Genomic DNA, 15,032 nt, shown 5'->3' with positions numbered 1-15,032 from the left:
GATGATCTGAATGACTTTTTGTGTTTTTGTTTGTTTTTTAATCAACAGAATATAAAATGAACTGAAATTATATTTTAAACCATATGGTAAATATAGTCAACAAAAAAAAAGAAAACAGTACCCTAAACTAGCAAGTGTTTTACACAGTTTGTGCAGCTGACAGGAAGTAGGGTTAACGACATCAGCAGGAAGTAGGGTCAACAGGGTCACAACCACCATCAAGTCAACAGATATTCAGGAAAAGAATAGAGGAGGCTAAATAAGAAGCCATTAATGCAAAATAAGGCATTGCCAATATGTTTTATTTTGAATATTTAAATAAATTAATTAAATCCACAAGCAGGTCCCCTGGTGGTCTAGTGGTTAAGATGCAGCGCTCCCACCGCTGCGACCCGGGTTCGATTCCCGGTCAAGCAGCCACTCTTAGTGCCGGTCCCAAGCCCGGATAAATTGGGGAGGGTTGCGTTAGGAAGGGCATCCAGCGTAAAACATGTGCCAAATCAAACGTGCGGAGGATCCGCTGTGGCGACCCCTAACGGGAGAAGCCGAAAAGAAAGTAATTAAATCCACAAGCAAAATATTGTATATACCGTATATATAAATATGTAGAGTATTCTGATTCATTATTCTTGTTTCTGCAATCTCTCTTGTTTTTAAATTATGGTATATCTTTTGCTAGGGGGGTTTATAGAAAGCATTCATCCTAAATCTACATTAGCTAGTAGTATATAACATGTATTAGAGCACATTTATGGCGCCATCTACAGGAACAAGCCCATAACACCTGGACATTTTATAGTGGAAATTAAAATTCTGTATAAAACACCGGGTTTTCTGAAACTTAGCTAACAAAACCTGTTTAAACTTCTACTTGTTTGTATTAAATCAAGAAAAAGGTTAGAAAGCATTTAGAAACAATTATTTCCATATTGTTATTGTTCAACTTTCCACTGCAACTACAATAAGGGTTCTGCTGCTGAGCACTTGGTTTAATGCTGCAGTTAATATGACAGGCTTTGGGAACATATAGAGCACCTGCCATGTATTCTATTATAGACAACATCCAACATTTAAAAACTAAATCTACTGAAACAATTGATGAGAAAACAGTAACAAATTAACCTTGTTAAATGTAAACATATATCATTATATATACTGTATATACTCATCTTTCACCTGACCAGCATTGGAAGGCTTTGGATCAGCTCACAGGTGAGAACCGTTAACTTTTGACTGTTGCTACTGAGTCCCATGAGCTCTAGAACAACTCATTGTATAATGGTTCTGTTTGCAGTGTGCACCAAGGTCCAAATGTTGGTCCAAATGCTGTTCATTGCATTTATACAGAATTACACAGAGCAGAATTAACATAAAAACAAACAGTTCTTTCAAAGTTATTACAAATGTATTTAATACTAGAAAATCAAGTGGCAATTAAGCAGAGCTCATCAGTTTTGTCGTTTAATGACAAGCACAAAGAGCCTGAATAATTTCAATCCCCTGCATTTACATTTATGCATTTGGCGGATCTACATTCAAAAGCAGAGATGCTTAAGATATGCACAAGACTGACCTTTCAAACTACTCTCTAGGAGTGTATACATTTTTAATTGAATATTAAATATAAATTAAATAGTCCCATGAGCCAATTCTACATTAACATCGAGGTGACACTAGTTTCACATAATAACTAATTCCATAACTCAACATAAGGTATCTCATATATTACTTTAATGTATCATGAATTGTGTTAAAGAATATATGAAAGTATATGTATCCCACATATGTAGAGAAACATTAGATATTAGATATAAAAATTGAGTAAATTGAGTATGCATTATGAGTCTGCATCTCTGGTGAGTATGATGTGTTTTATTTTAATCTTTAAGGTTATTGTCATGTTATTGAACAGATATTGATTCTGAACTGCTCCAGATGATGTACGTGGCACAGCTGCGGTTGTAGTGTAGAGGTTTGGAGTCTTAACTGGGTTTCTTGCTTTATATATATATATATATATATATATATATATATATATATATATATATATATATATATACATATATATATATATATATATATATATATATATATATATATATATATATACACATATATATATATATATATATATATATATAAATAGAAATAGATAGATAGATAGATAGATAGATAGATAGATAGATAGATAGATAGATAGATAGATAGATAGATAGATAGATAGATAGATAGATAGATGTGTGTGTGTGTGTGTGTTCATATCTGGCCATTTCATATTTCTGTATAGGAATTCTAGCATCTGCAGTATTTAGGTGACAGTATATATTATCTTGGCCATAAACCTATAAATCATGCTCCCCTACATCATTTATAACCTAAATACAGATTTACCCGGTCATGTATGTGCAATGAGCACTAATAACCTCTCCGGTTGCCATAGCACCGAACCAAACAGACGACGTTTTTGACAGTGTTTGACTTGCTCCAGTCCTCACTAAACAGAAGATAAACAAATGTATGACCAAATGTGTTCAACTTCTCCGCTAAGGAAGTAATTGTAGGCATCTGGAGTACGGTAAGTTTTTACTGCTTCTCTCGTGTAGACGCACTCAGTCTCAACCAGACAATACACGTCTGGATATAATACTTCAGTTTTGCGTTTAATGTTCTGAGTAAAAAGTTGTCGCCTCACTGTCTGATTTAAGGAGTCCGGTAAATCCACGTTATCATCTATTTGTAGCTTTTATAAATATCTTAACTGTCCTGTTTTAGCTAGACTTAAAAAGTACGTGTTATTAAGTTATAACAGGTGGTGTTTAAAAATGGCGCCACCAGAAACGCTTTAGGGCCAGACATGCGCAATATCATCACAATCATGGTGACAACGAACTTTCCAAAATACTGCCACATCATTTGTATAGAGCTTTTTAGGAAAGTAAACAATAACAAACTCGTTGTGACGACATTGCGCATGCCCACAAACTGGTCATATATATAATTTATTCTTCTCTTCCAGATATATATATACATACATACACACACACACACGCGTTTATCCATATGCGAATGTTTATTTAAAAAGGAGTGCAGGTCTTTTTGATTCATCAAATGATGTCAGAATGTCCTGACTGTGTGTTGAGGTTCAGTAAATGGTTCTTGTTAGGCATGTCAGGCATTAGCTGCACTTCAATTTAATCTGTTCTGTCTACTGCAAGAAAACATGAGGAATATTATATGACATTCGAAATTTTTTGGAATAAATGTAATTTTTAATTCCCTGGTGTTATCAGTCCACAATCGTTGAATATGGCGCACGAGTCTGCTGTGTTTTGTGGCTGGTAAGTAACCATCATTGAGGCCTGTATCAGAGGACAGGGGCAGAAAACTTTTGCAATACATTGCAAGACAGATATAAGTGATATTCATTCATGACCAGGACTATTATAAGGACAATCCCATATTCTACCACAATAATATGCCAGTAGATCGAATGTAAATACGCGTTAGATAGTGTTACATGTTAAATGCACCCAGCCGGAAGGTGCGGGTCCAAGAATGTAGTCTCTGAACTGCACCGGAAATCAGTCTCTAACTGTTTACATAAAGCGATAAACGGCCGGTAGCTGGTGCATCATATCTGGACCTTGCTCGGTCGTGCTTCCGTTATTCCGTGGGGGACAAAGTTAGATGAGATTTTCAGGAAACCTTCTCCAAATGTATGTTTTCGAACTTTCCCCGGAAGTTTATAACTGTCCTAAGAATAGAGTCCTATAGCGAATTGTATTAAAAGCCCAAAATAAACACATTTAACTAGATTTATATCACATTTTTTGTTTAAAAACCCTAACACTGAAATTTCGTAACATTTGACTTTTTTTTTTTTTAAACACCGACCCGTAAAATGCATTCTATTGGCCAATTCTTGTGCTTCCGTAGTTCACATCGGGTGGAAACAACACCCGGGAACGATTGTTCCACCCTTTACTCAAAGCTCAGACGGTATAAAATCTGGTTCCCTTATCATAAATGTATGGATTAAAACACTAACATTTGAAAACTGTTCTAGACTGAGCAAAACATTTTGGATCACTGGATAACTAACAGAATGGTCTATAGTAATACAAATAAGTAGGTTAAAAACTTTTACTTCAACATTGAAAAGCAATAGTTTTGATTTTGGCACTGAATATAATTTTTTTTTTTTTGCTTAGCCAACCTACCCCATATTTCAGAAACTCCTAGGGATGTCAAAAATATATTATATGTATGTAAAATTATAAAATAAGCAAAGCATTGCATTGTATCATGCAAATTATGCAGATATTTCAGGTGCACTTTCATTCTGCAAATTTCCAATTCTACTATGTGCCAGGGGTGCACTAGTCTACTGAATTCAGCCAATGATTTTGTCTGAATTTGTCTTTCTGTCAGCTCAATCCAGTCTGGCTATTCTCTGATGACCTCTCTGAAGGCATTTCTGTCTGCTAACTGGATGGTTTTTCTTTAATTCAGAGAAAATTCTTAAGACCTTTGTGCGTTAAAATCCCTGTAGATTAGCAGGTATAGAAATACTCCATCAAGGCCTTTTGACACCAATAACCATGTCATGAGCAAAACCGCTGAAATCCTATAATATAAATCTGCTGGCCTGTATCTGCATCATTTTATGCATTGCACTGCTGGCACTTGATTGGCTGATTTACATATAAGCATGAACAATGATAGCTGTAAAGGTGTTTCTAATAAAGCGCTTGGTGAGTACATATGGGTAAGGATGTACTTAACATTTCATCACTTGTACTCCGTGCCAAAACCTCTGCAGGCAGTATGTGCAAGTGCATAATGAATGTGTGATTAGAACCAGCACACTTGAAGCAGTAATAAGCACAACATATCTTGTTTTTGACTTCTAAAGAGAAGCTTTGTCATGAGTAAGAAATGTGTCCATTGAACAGATTTGTTCTTTGTTTTGAAGTGGTGCCTGGGACAGAGATCATGAAGTGGCCATATGTGAATCACATGTGATGTGTACCTCACAAAAAGTGATGAATGGGCTCCGCCACCGTTATTTTGATTAGAAAGAACCTGGGCATTCAAAGATAATTGTGGTAGATATAGGAATTATTGGAAAGGAGAAAAAAAACAAAAAACATGGACATTACACAGATGGCAGATGAAGGTTTTTAAAGATTGTGTATAGACACAATGCACAGTGTTTTTTGGGGTGCTTTTATGGAACTGCCTGGCAGTATTACTGCTGAATAAAGACTTTTTGACCCCACAAACCTGGATCCTGGATTTTGGTTCTTTCACTTGGCAATTTAACTTTGGTATTGATGTGGCCACAGCAGCAGAAAACTAAAGCATCAGTGGTGTAGAGCAGAGCAGAGCAGAGCAGCTCTACTGAGTACCAGGTGTAGCTGACAGCTCCAGTAGCAGGCGCAGGCTGATCTTTCTGATTTGTAATGTCTAAACCTAAAAGTAAAAGTGAAAACTCTTTTGCACATGTCGGATGTGCAATTCTTCTCTATAACTAACTCCTAGGGTTTGTCGTTTATACTCCCAGCAGTCATGCTCTATTAAACGAGTCGCTGTTGCGCCATTTTAGGCAGCTTGTTGAACAGGAACTGACGTGTCTCAGACTAGGTGAGTACATTTTCCGGCCTTAAGGAAATATCCAGCTTGAAATATCGGAAAGTTGGAAGGTAGGAGCCTTTATTTCGTAATAATATTTTAGTAAACTAAAGACGGCTTGGCACCGCTTTTCGCTTTGGCTTCGTGGGAAGGGGGATACAAAAAAAAAAAAAACAATGTGAAAACATTGCACAAACCGAATGGAAAGTATGTCTGCAAGTTTTGTTTTGTTTGCTTTTTAGGTCCGAATGTTTTCAAACTCGGATTAGATCCCCGTGTTCAGATGAAAATTGAAACTACTTTGTTGTATTGTGTTACGCTTAGATAAGCGTTTAGATGTTCGTTGGCCGGCGGAGGCGCATTCACAAGAACTTTCTCACTATTACAATTGTTTTTTTCTTCTTCAATTGTTAGTTCGTTTAATGATATTTATAATGTGTGTTTGTCTGTCTGTGTGTGTGTATAATATATATACCCGATCATAGAAGTGTCAAATATTTCTCTCATAAATGGAGGAAAATAAAATAATTGGACTTTGAGTCACAGGTGGGGAAACAACCGGTGTATTAGGAACTAACAGTAGAGTTTAGTTATAGCGCAACTTTATTTGCCTGTTGCACTGTTACAGTAAACTGTTGTCATGACAGGAGGCCTTCCGCTTAATAATGCCAAGGATCAGAGCTCAAAAGAACAAAGACACATTCCTTCTTATGGTTGTGTGTGTGTGTGTGTGTGTGTGTGTGTGTGTGTGTGTGTGTGTGTGTGTGTGTGTGTGTTGGGGGGTATGACAAAGTTTTGCATTCTAAACTTCTCTGTACAGTCTGTATATCGAGAATTAACTCTATAGAAGGTATTAAGTGCTGATGCTGCAAGTGTGATCAGTTCTTTAAAAATATACTCCTGGAGAATCAGGATCCTTTAATCCAAATGTATAAGTATTACAGTTATCACAACAAGCATCAACATCATATATTACAATTCAATTTGCCATGGTTCCTCTCATTTATGTTCAATCTTGAAAAGCAAATCTATATAAATAGAAAACATAAATGAAATCTGCTTAAATAATGCTGTTTTATTTTCAACTTCGAGTACAATGAGAAACAATCTAATTTATTTTACATTAGAACTCATTCAGCTAATCAGTAACTGATGCTGGTCCTTATTTTTCCAAGATTTCTCCCCAAACAAATTTGGTGGGCCAAATAAAAGGTCACCACTTTGGGCTTCTAGGCTCTGTCGTTCAGGTAACACTGACATAAAATAATAATAAAATATTTGTTTGTTCTTTTAAATGAATGTCAAGACAAACAACCATGCCATTTTTAGACATGCATCTCATCATGTACAACAAACTACAGGCTATGCCTGAAACTGTGCTAAATATGTCAGTATATTGAGGGTCATAACATGTAAAGACCTTTATGTAAAGCTTTAGTTAGCAATAACACGATTACACAAATCCCATATTTGATTAGAGGAACTAACTTGTACTGCAGAAGTTCCATGACATTTAATGTAGCAATCAATAGATAATCTAAATTGCCCTCATAGTTTTGTGTGGGTACACAGTACATGGTGCCCTGTAATAGACTGTTATACCATCCAGGGTGAATTTCCACCTTGAGCCCAGTCTTATGGAGGTGCTTTGATGTGGGAACAAAGCACCTTATATTTGTTAGTGTCTACTTCCTTCTTTTGTTTGCTACAGTGATTTAAATTGTAGCAGTTGCCTTGTGTTACTCAGAAGGTTTTATTAAACAATTGACAGACTAAATCCTATTACAGACTAAATCCTCTTTTTACAATTGATGTCCAGTTTCCTCTCCCCACTCACATGTTTAGATACTGATGTGCCTAAGATGGTTATTACTGTGTTAGAAGAAAGAGCTGCTGACTTTTTCAATCACTGCTGGGTAAATCATTGGGTAAATAATGAAACCTGTTTAACCATTTCATAGCATTGTTTTAATGTAATCAAGCACTCATGCTGCCAAATGGTCCAGGTGTTTTTCTTTGCAAGCTGTTGCCCCTATCTATAAAGTTTTTAATTGTACTAATTCCTGTTTTTTTGCTACTCTTGGTGCATTTTCGGCAAGCTCTGACTCGCTTTCTGTAAGTCTGTTGATCTGTACTGTGGAAATCTTGAGTGGCAAAACCTGCTTGCTTTTCTTATCTTCTGGTCTGCTTTGCTCCTGGTTGGTTAGTGAGTGATAAGGAGGGGGATGCCCATTCTGTTGTACTTTCTTAAATAATACAGCACATGCCCTCACAATCTGGCAGACCTTTTCCACTTTGATAGGCTATAGCAGTCTTTGAAATGAAGCAGTCTCCCACCTGTTGGATCTAGACAGCACCATCACTCATTAAGCCGGCGATGATTCAAAGCGATGGTTTAAATGAAATTATGACCTGGTGCCTTTTTAGTAACAGATGCCTTAATTTACTCTGATTACATTTGGGAAACCAGATCTTGCTGCATTTTGTCGTTCACCTTTTTACTCACTGTGTAAGGAACACTGATATACAGGCTTGTTAATTATACCTTCCAATATAGCAGACATTATGGTGGTTAATAATGACTAGGGTATCTCCGATCATCTAAGAGTTGTTCAAACCTGTCGACAGGCGCTGCATATTGGTATCTTTAAATCTCAAAAATAACTTTTATTGGCTTTTTAACCAGTTGCCATGGTAATTAAATAATTGTGGTTTGTAAAAATGTTTTTGCATTTTTCTGTATTTTCTTGTTGTGTTCTACAAAGAGACTGCGAAATAATAATTATGTATGTCATATCATTGCTAAAACAACATATCTATTAATCCTTCCACAGACTTTTCACATGGTCCACTAATATATCACTTGTTTCTGTGTTTATCTTCTTGTAGGCATTATCTCCAGTAGGAATCTGCTTTTTTTTTTAAAATTGACTATCCTTGTTCATGGCAAGGCGAAGTTACAATGGACCAGATGTCCAGTGGCAATGGCTATGAGCTGGACAATTTGGCCACTTTTACAGTGGCTCGCCCAAAGGGACCAGTGGGGAAGGACGAGGCTTTGCGCATGGAGGTAGACGCGTTGGATAAAATGCAACATGGACGGAGAAACAAAATCCAAGCCAATGCATTACATATGAAAGCCCGTCCTAATGCACAAGTATCTGTAACATCGCTCAACCAGCGGGAGAAAGACCTCATTGTCTTCGCAGACTCTGAACCCAAGAAGGAGACAGAGAAAGACTCATTTTCAGACATTAATTTAGAAACATTGACTGATAAGGAGCTGGAGAAGCTGCTTTTGGATGATAACTTTGGCAAGCCCTCATCTCTGTTGCGACGCAACTTTAGTGCATCGAACATGGGTGGCCAAGCTTTAAATCAAAATCCTTTACACTGGACATCCACTTCAAAATCCACTATGCCCACCCTGACTCACCTGCAGGGCTCAGTTTTTCCTTTTCAGTCTCTTCACCTCTCTGCCCAACAGAGCCCTTTTCTTCCTTTTGGGTCAGTCCAGCCAGTCACCCCTCAGGTTTTTCATCAGCCAGTCATCAGCCCAGAAATGGCTAAGCTCTTTGACAAGATTGCTAGCACTTCGGAGTACGTGAAGAATGGCCGGTCTTCCATTGTGGCTGAAAGTTCTGTTAGCGTCAAGTCTCTGGAACCCGTACTCCACTCTACCGATTCTCCTAACATTAGCCGCTTCGACTGGCTCGATCTGGACCCTCTCAACAAGCGCAGAGTGGAGGTAGAGGAGATTCCTGGGGCACTATGTGGACCTTTGATAGTGGAGTCTGTGCCTGCTAGTGACCCCTGGGATGCAGTGTTGCAAGAGGAGACAGAGGTCACAAAGAGCAACAGTTCTGATTCACAGAAACAAGACAAGTGCACTGTAACTTCTCCAACCAGAAGGGCCTCTACAGGAATGGCAATTACCAAGAACCACTTGCCTGCATCCTTCCTACGCAGCCAGAGTAAAGTATGAGAACCAGTCTAACTAATAAGTTCTATGTAGCATCAATATATAAATGATAAGGATAAACATTGGACATATGGTTTTAAAAGTGCTACAGATATAATTGTCAAATTCAGATAAATATATTACTATAACTCCTGAGAAGGAGTGAGCGTTCCAAAAGAAAGCTTGTAGAACAAAGCATACGAATGCTAAGCTTTTGCATGGCACATCTGGTATAAATTGTGATTACATTTATAGTCATTCTATGTCAGTTTAGATTAGACTGCAGCTGCAATTCAATTTGAATTGAACTGCAGTTTAACCATATTTTTGGCATTTATTTGTTGATTAAGACAAAGAAAAGATGCTACTTGACCCTACTCATTTAATACACACAAGTTTTTGTTTTAATTATTGTATTTAATTGGCCGTGTAAATGTCTGCAGTGTGAACAACTGATAGAATTCAAGACAAAATTCAAGAGAATTTACACTATTTGCACTAAAGTTTGACACATTAACATTGGCTCACTATTAGAATCAAGAAATATATTACAAGTTTTCAACGCCAATAAATTGTCATATTTAATCTGCCCTTTTTAAGGACTCATCCAAGGATTCATAAAAGGTTCATCAAGCATAGTTTACATCTCTTTTGAAATTCTCTCCTCATTCTGCTTTTTGTCTATAGTCATGACTGAACGACCTTCTACATATTAAATATTTTGCACTTATAGCAAGAGAAGAATAGCACTTGCATTTTAGCTAACACTTTTAACTTACTGGTGAGTGATTTATTATAAAAGCATAAGATAAGACCTAAAAGAGAAGCCCTTGGCCAGTTAACATCTGTTAATGGGCCACGTTTGTCCCTGGAGCCAGACATTTAGCTGTGCATCATTAGAATAGCAGAGGAAGCTAAGTCAACAGTTAGGAATAGAGAGCATATGTAGTATACTGAAGCTAAAAACATTTAAACTCAATTATCTAAAAATACATGAATACATGCACATTGCTAGTATTCGTTGGTTTTATAGCTGCAACTAATGATTATTTTGATAATCGATTAATTAAAAATAAATTAATTTAGCCGTTTTGCCTATAATAGCTGTATAGAACCCTAATTCAGGGTATTTATGTATAAAAGTGTACTTAAAAAATGCAAATGCAAAAATTCATTTTGACATTTCAAAGCTTATAGTGGCTGCTGGTGGAGGAGTTTATGGGAAATTTCTCCTTCGAACAAATGCAATCATGCTGGGTTGTTTCTTTGTTTAAACATAATAATAAATACGCATTTAAGTCAGCAAGATGTAAATTGTGTAAATCGAAATTGTACTGTTTTTAATTATAATTGCAGGTGGCAAAATACACAGACATTTTGCTCATTTGTGATATAAGCATCTACAATATAATTTAATTACATTTTGTATAATATTTAAATTGATCTATGAATAAATTAAATATACAAACATGCATTTGAACATGGTAAAGCCACAGCCAACTAGTTTAAAAACAGAGAAGTTAACTGTTCTAGTAGACAAATGCTATAAATGTAGAATGGAACGGAGAAACGCAGCAAGCTAACAGGCTTTGAAAAAAAGGAAAAAAATGTTAATTGGTGTACAAATCATTCGCTGAAAAACACAGCAGTAAATAAAAAGATAATCGTTTACTGCTACTGTTATTTTTCAGGTCCCGAACAGTGGGACTGTCCCGAAGTTACAAACAGTTTACACAATAGCACTTCATTGAACTCTACAATTTTTACAGGATGAGGATTATACAGTTTTTTGCTTACCGTGCTGATGTTTTGCCTTCATCCTGTTTTTTTTCCCCCTGCCAGTGCTTGACCCTGTACTCTCCCCCGTTTTTAAGCGGCTGTGTTATCTTGCCGTCACACTAACCCATAACTCGAGCAGCCCAACTAAATTATAAAGGCATTCATTTACAACTAAATTCATTATCGATTTTAGCGATTAGTTGTTGCATCCCTAGATGATCTTGCCTTTCTTTCCCCATTTTTTCTTTTTAAATTTGGCTGGCGAAATCCCACCCATCATACGACAGCTACCAACTGAGATGTGGAACAATGATGCTTGCTTCCTCTGAGAATGTAGAACTTTTAACTACTACTGAAAAAACGTTTGCTCATGCTGTGTCATAGAGCAGTTCAACACACAGAGAAGAGTGTGTAAATTCACAATCACAAGATCAGAAAGCACTTTACTTTTACTTTTAAAGAGAACTCGTCGAATTCAGTCAGATTTGTGGGTGCCCTTGCTCAGATATAGTTTTAGTTCAGTCCACATTTTTAAGGGGTTCAGGCCAGGACTGTGTGATTGCAACAAAACCTTACAATTGTTTTCTTAAAGCCATATTGTTAACTTTAGAGATATGATTACTGCCCTAGACTTTTCAATGTTCAGGCTCCTGTCTTCAATAGGACATGCTCAGGTCAGTCATAATGTCCTTTAATATCATGACTCAAGATATTATAGAAGATGGCTTTTGGGTATCACATTGGATTTTCCACTAAAACTTGCAAAAAGTGATGCCCTTGCACACTTCATTCCAATGGCTCGAGGAGGTCAATAGTTTATCAACATTTCTTTTATTAATGAAGGACAACGCGGTCAGGTTGTTTTAAGAATTAGTTGATTGTTGAGGCAAGAATTGCCACCTCTACTTTATTCTTGACCCTGAAATATAATAATGATTGTAAACAGTGAATACTGATGAACATACCAGTGTGCACACTTCACCTTTACTGACCATGTTTCCCCTGTGGCCCACTATGATGGATGGCTACTTGGTGCCACCCTCAAGTCCACCAAGGCTTGATGTGACATGGTATGTTTATGCTGAGTCGAGTGTTTTATGAGTGAACACTGTTTTTGAAAATGCATGAAAGTTTACACTTGTGTAGAGACAGAAGATGCTATGGCAAAATCAGAGAAGAAGAAGAAGGAATATATTGAATATATTTGTAAGTCCCAGCTTGTTAGGAAGTTTGGGTCAAAACGCAGGGGTCTTGTTTAAGGACCCAACAGTGGCAACTTGTTGGTATTGGGGCTGTTACCCCCAGCCTACAGGAAGATGGCTTCCGGGGCATTTGTATTGGATGTTTAGGGGAAATGAGACTGGGCAGGGGGTATGGGGGGGGAGAGAGAGGGGGACTGACATCTTGACTTGGGATTGCTGTCAAATGATTCTAGGGACACAGGGATAAAGGCAGCTGACACTGAACTCAGTCAATCATTACTGTCCTGATTTTCTGCCACTACTTTTTTAGAATGTGAGCTCTACAGCTACTGTGCATACATGATGGTGCCGCCAGCCTCACAGAGTTCCAGGGGGGGCACTTGAAAAAACACAAACAGATAGTCAGTGGAGATCATCTTGGTGAGCATTAACTGTAGGGTTGTGCTAGAGGACACTTGTTCCACAGCTGGACAGCTTCTTGAGTGGCCAGCTTTAGGCCTACATTTGTGTCAGGGCTTTAAACCACTGCTTCTCTTTAACGTTTGAAAAATGCTTGGTGTTGATCTTTGTCAATCAGAAATAAAAGTGCCGAACAAATAAGTGTTGAATAGTGATATACAGCTGTATTTTGTCAATTGTAGTGCTTTATTTACAGTTGTGTGAAATTGAAGCGAAAGATTGACAACTTCAAGTCAAGTAGCTTTTATTGTCATTTCAACCATATATAGCTGACGCATTACACAGTGAAATGAAACCACGTTCCTCCTGAACCCTGGTGCTACATACAACAATCACAGAAAATAATGCTTTTTTACCACTTTTTAAATTTTCTTTATTTTAATACTTTTTATTGTTGTTCCAATAAAAACTTGGAACAACAGGGGAAAATGTGCAACATATGTCAAGAATATCTTGGTTGAGAATATCTTAAATCAAATTTTGTTGTATCTCATTTTACGAAATGTTGAAGAAAGCTTCCAGAGCTACCCTTTCCCCTAACCCTCTTCACGTGTGTGTTTTATAGATCACTAATGAAAGTGGGAATGTGCTTCCGAAGAGTGTTATTTTGCAAGAAAACTGGGGCCAGAATTTAGAAGTCTTAGCATTCTGTGAAGACATTGCAAAGTAAGTCATTCAAAGTGGAAGTTCTGTGTGAAGATCTGTGTTTATGGTGTCTGTGAACTTTATACCCATTTCTTTTTTGAAAGCCAAATGTGTATGGTTTGGCTTTCAAGGTGTCATGAGTTTTACCAGGTCACTAAAATTATTCGTTTGTTAAATCAAAGCATTTGAATGCAGATTTTGTATGCCAATGACTATGCATTTTTCTGTTCTCTTTACAGACTAAAATCAAAATTTGCATATGATGATCATTCTACCAATCCTGGGTATGTTTTGAGCCCAGTGATCTCTCACAAGGAGGTAGGGGGAGACAATAATAGCAGTGTGAAAGTTTCCATTGAAATTTTGGACTCCCAACAGCCTTTGACCTTTACCTGTGATGGTAAAAATATATTCTATTTGTGTTTAAACTTTGATCTCTATTTCCTTTGATTACATATTATGAATTTTTTAGCAATACTGTATTAACATGTTGGTTTACAGTGTCAGCAATACCATGTTTTCATTCAATTAGATATGGTAATATCACTTGTGGGTTCCTAAAACTGTGAGTGAATGGAGAGAATTTCTTTCCTCTGATAAATTTCTATATGAATGAGTTACTATTGAGAACTATGCTGCCATCAAGTACTCCTTGCATGTGGGTCTTAGTTTGGTTGCGATCTACATGACATGGTGTGTGTTTTGGAATATCTTGTACAGAGAATAATGGTTTTCCTGGTCTTGGGGCTGCTGTACACATACCTACAAATCAGTTTTTTAAAGCTAATTATAATTTGAGCAGACCATCCATCTGCACGTGGTTAACCTCTAACAGATCATAAAGGTTTATGTAGTGACCAGTTTATTTTGCTGATGTATTTTTCACTGTACTCCATAAGTTTCTTACATTTATGATTTGCTTAATTGCCCAAAGTCCAAAATTGGCAGCTACCAACCAGCACTGTTGCTGTTCAGAAAACTTTCCCTGGTGATTCTACAGTTCCCAGCACCTCAAATGCACCCCAAGGCACAAAACTGGTTTTAGCTTAGCAGGTTTTTAAGGGCCAGGGGAGAACTAGATTTTCAGAGAACTGAGAACAAGCCAGGAAGCTGAACAGGAACTGTGATAGAAATGCAGCAACTGAGAGCAAGAATGTGGGAAACTCTCCCTCCCTCCTTCTCTCACTTGACTGGAGCCACCCTTAATCCCTTGATCAGTAGCCGTTTGGATTGGAGATGTAAGGAAAAATAAAATGCAAGTAAAAAAACAGCATCTGAATTGGGAAACGCAATCTAGAAATTATGTAAATCTGACGTATTTAAATATTTCTACATTGATGGACATGCCTAGT

At 37.1% G+C, this 15,032-nt stretch overlaps 1 protein-coding gene across 5 annotated transcripts in view; it reads left to right on the top strand.

The window, feature by feature from the left end:
• Positions 1-3,219: 3,219 nt before the first annotated feature.
• Positions 3,220-15,032, top strand: part of pik3c2a (phosphatidylinositol-4-phosphate 3-kinase, catalytic subunit type 2 alpha) — a 38,753-nt gene continuing 26,940 nt past the window's right edge. Inside the window, exons 1-4 of one of the 5 annotated variants that reach the window (XM_083552590.1) lie at positions 3,220-3,338; positions 8,524-9,613; positions 13,601-13,701; positions 13,920-14,080. In XM_083552590.1, coding sequence (XP_083408716.1) covers positions 8,597-9,613; positions 13,601-13,701; positions 13,920-14,080 — 1,279 coding nt within the window. In that variant the 5' untranslated portion in view covers positions 3,220-3,338; positions 8,524-8,596. Of the gene's footprint in view, positions 3,339-5,391; positions 5,706-5,820; positions 5,842-6,800; positions 6,882-8,523; positions 9,614-13,600; positions 13,702-13,919; positions 14,081-15,032 lie in introns of those variants that run through there. The other 4 variants (XM_083552588.1, XM_083552587.1, XM_083552591.1 and 1 more) reach the window with 4 other exon arrangements.

The sequence above is a fragment of the Silurus aristotelis genome (genome assembly GCF_946808225.1).
Source record: "Silurus aristotelis genome assembly, chromosome: 10".
NCBI lineage: Eukaryota > Metazoa > Chordata > Actinopteri > Siluriformes > Siluridae > Silurus > Silurus aristotelis.
This window is presented reverse-complemented; position numbering and strand designations above follow the sequence as displayed.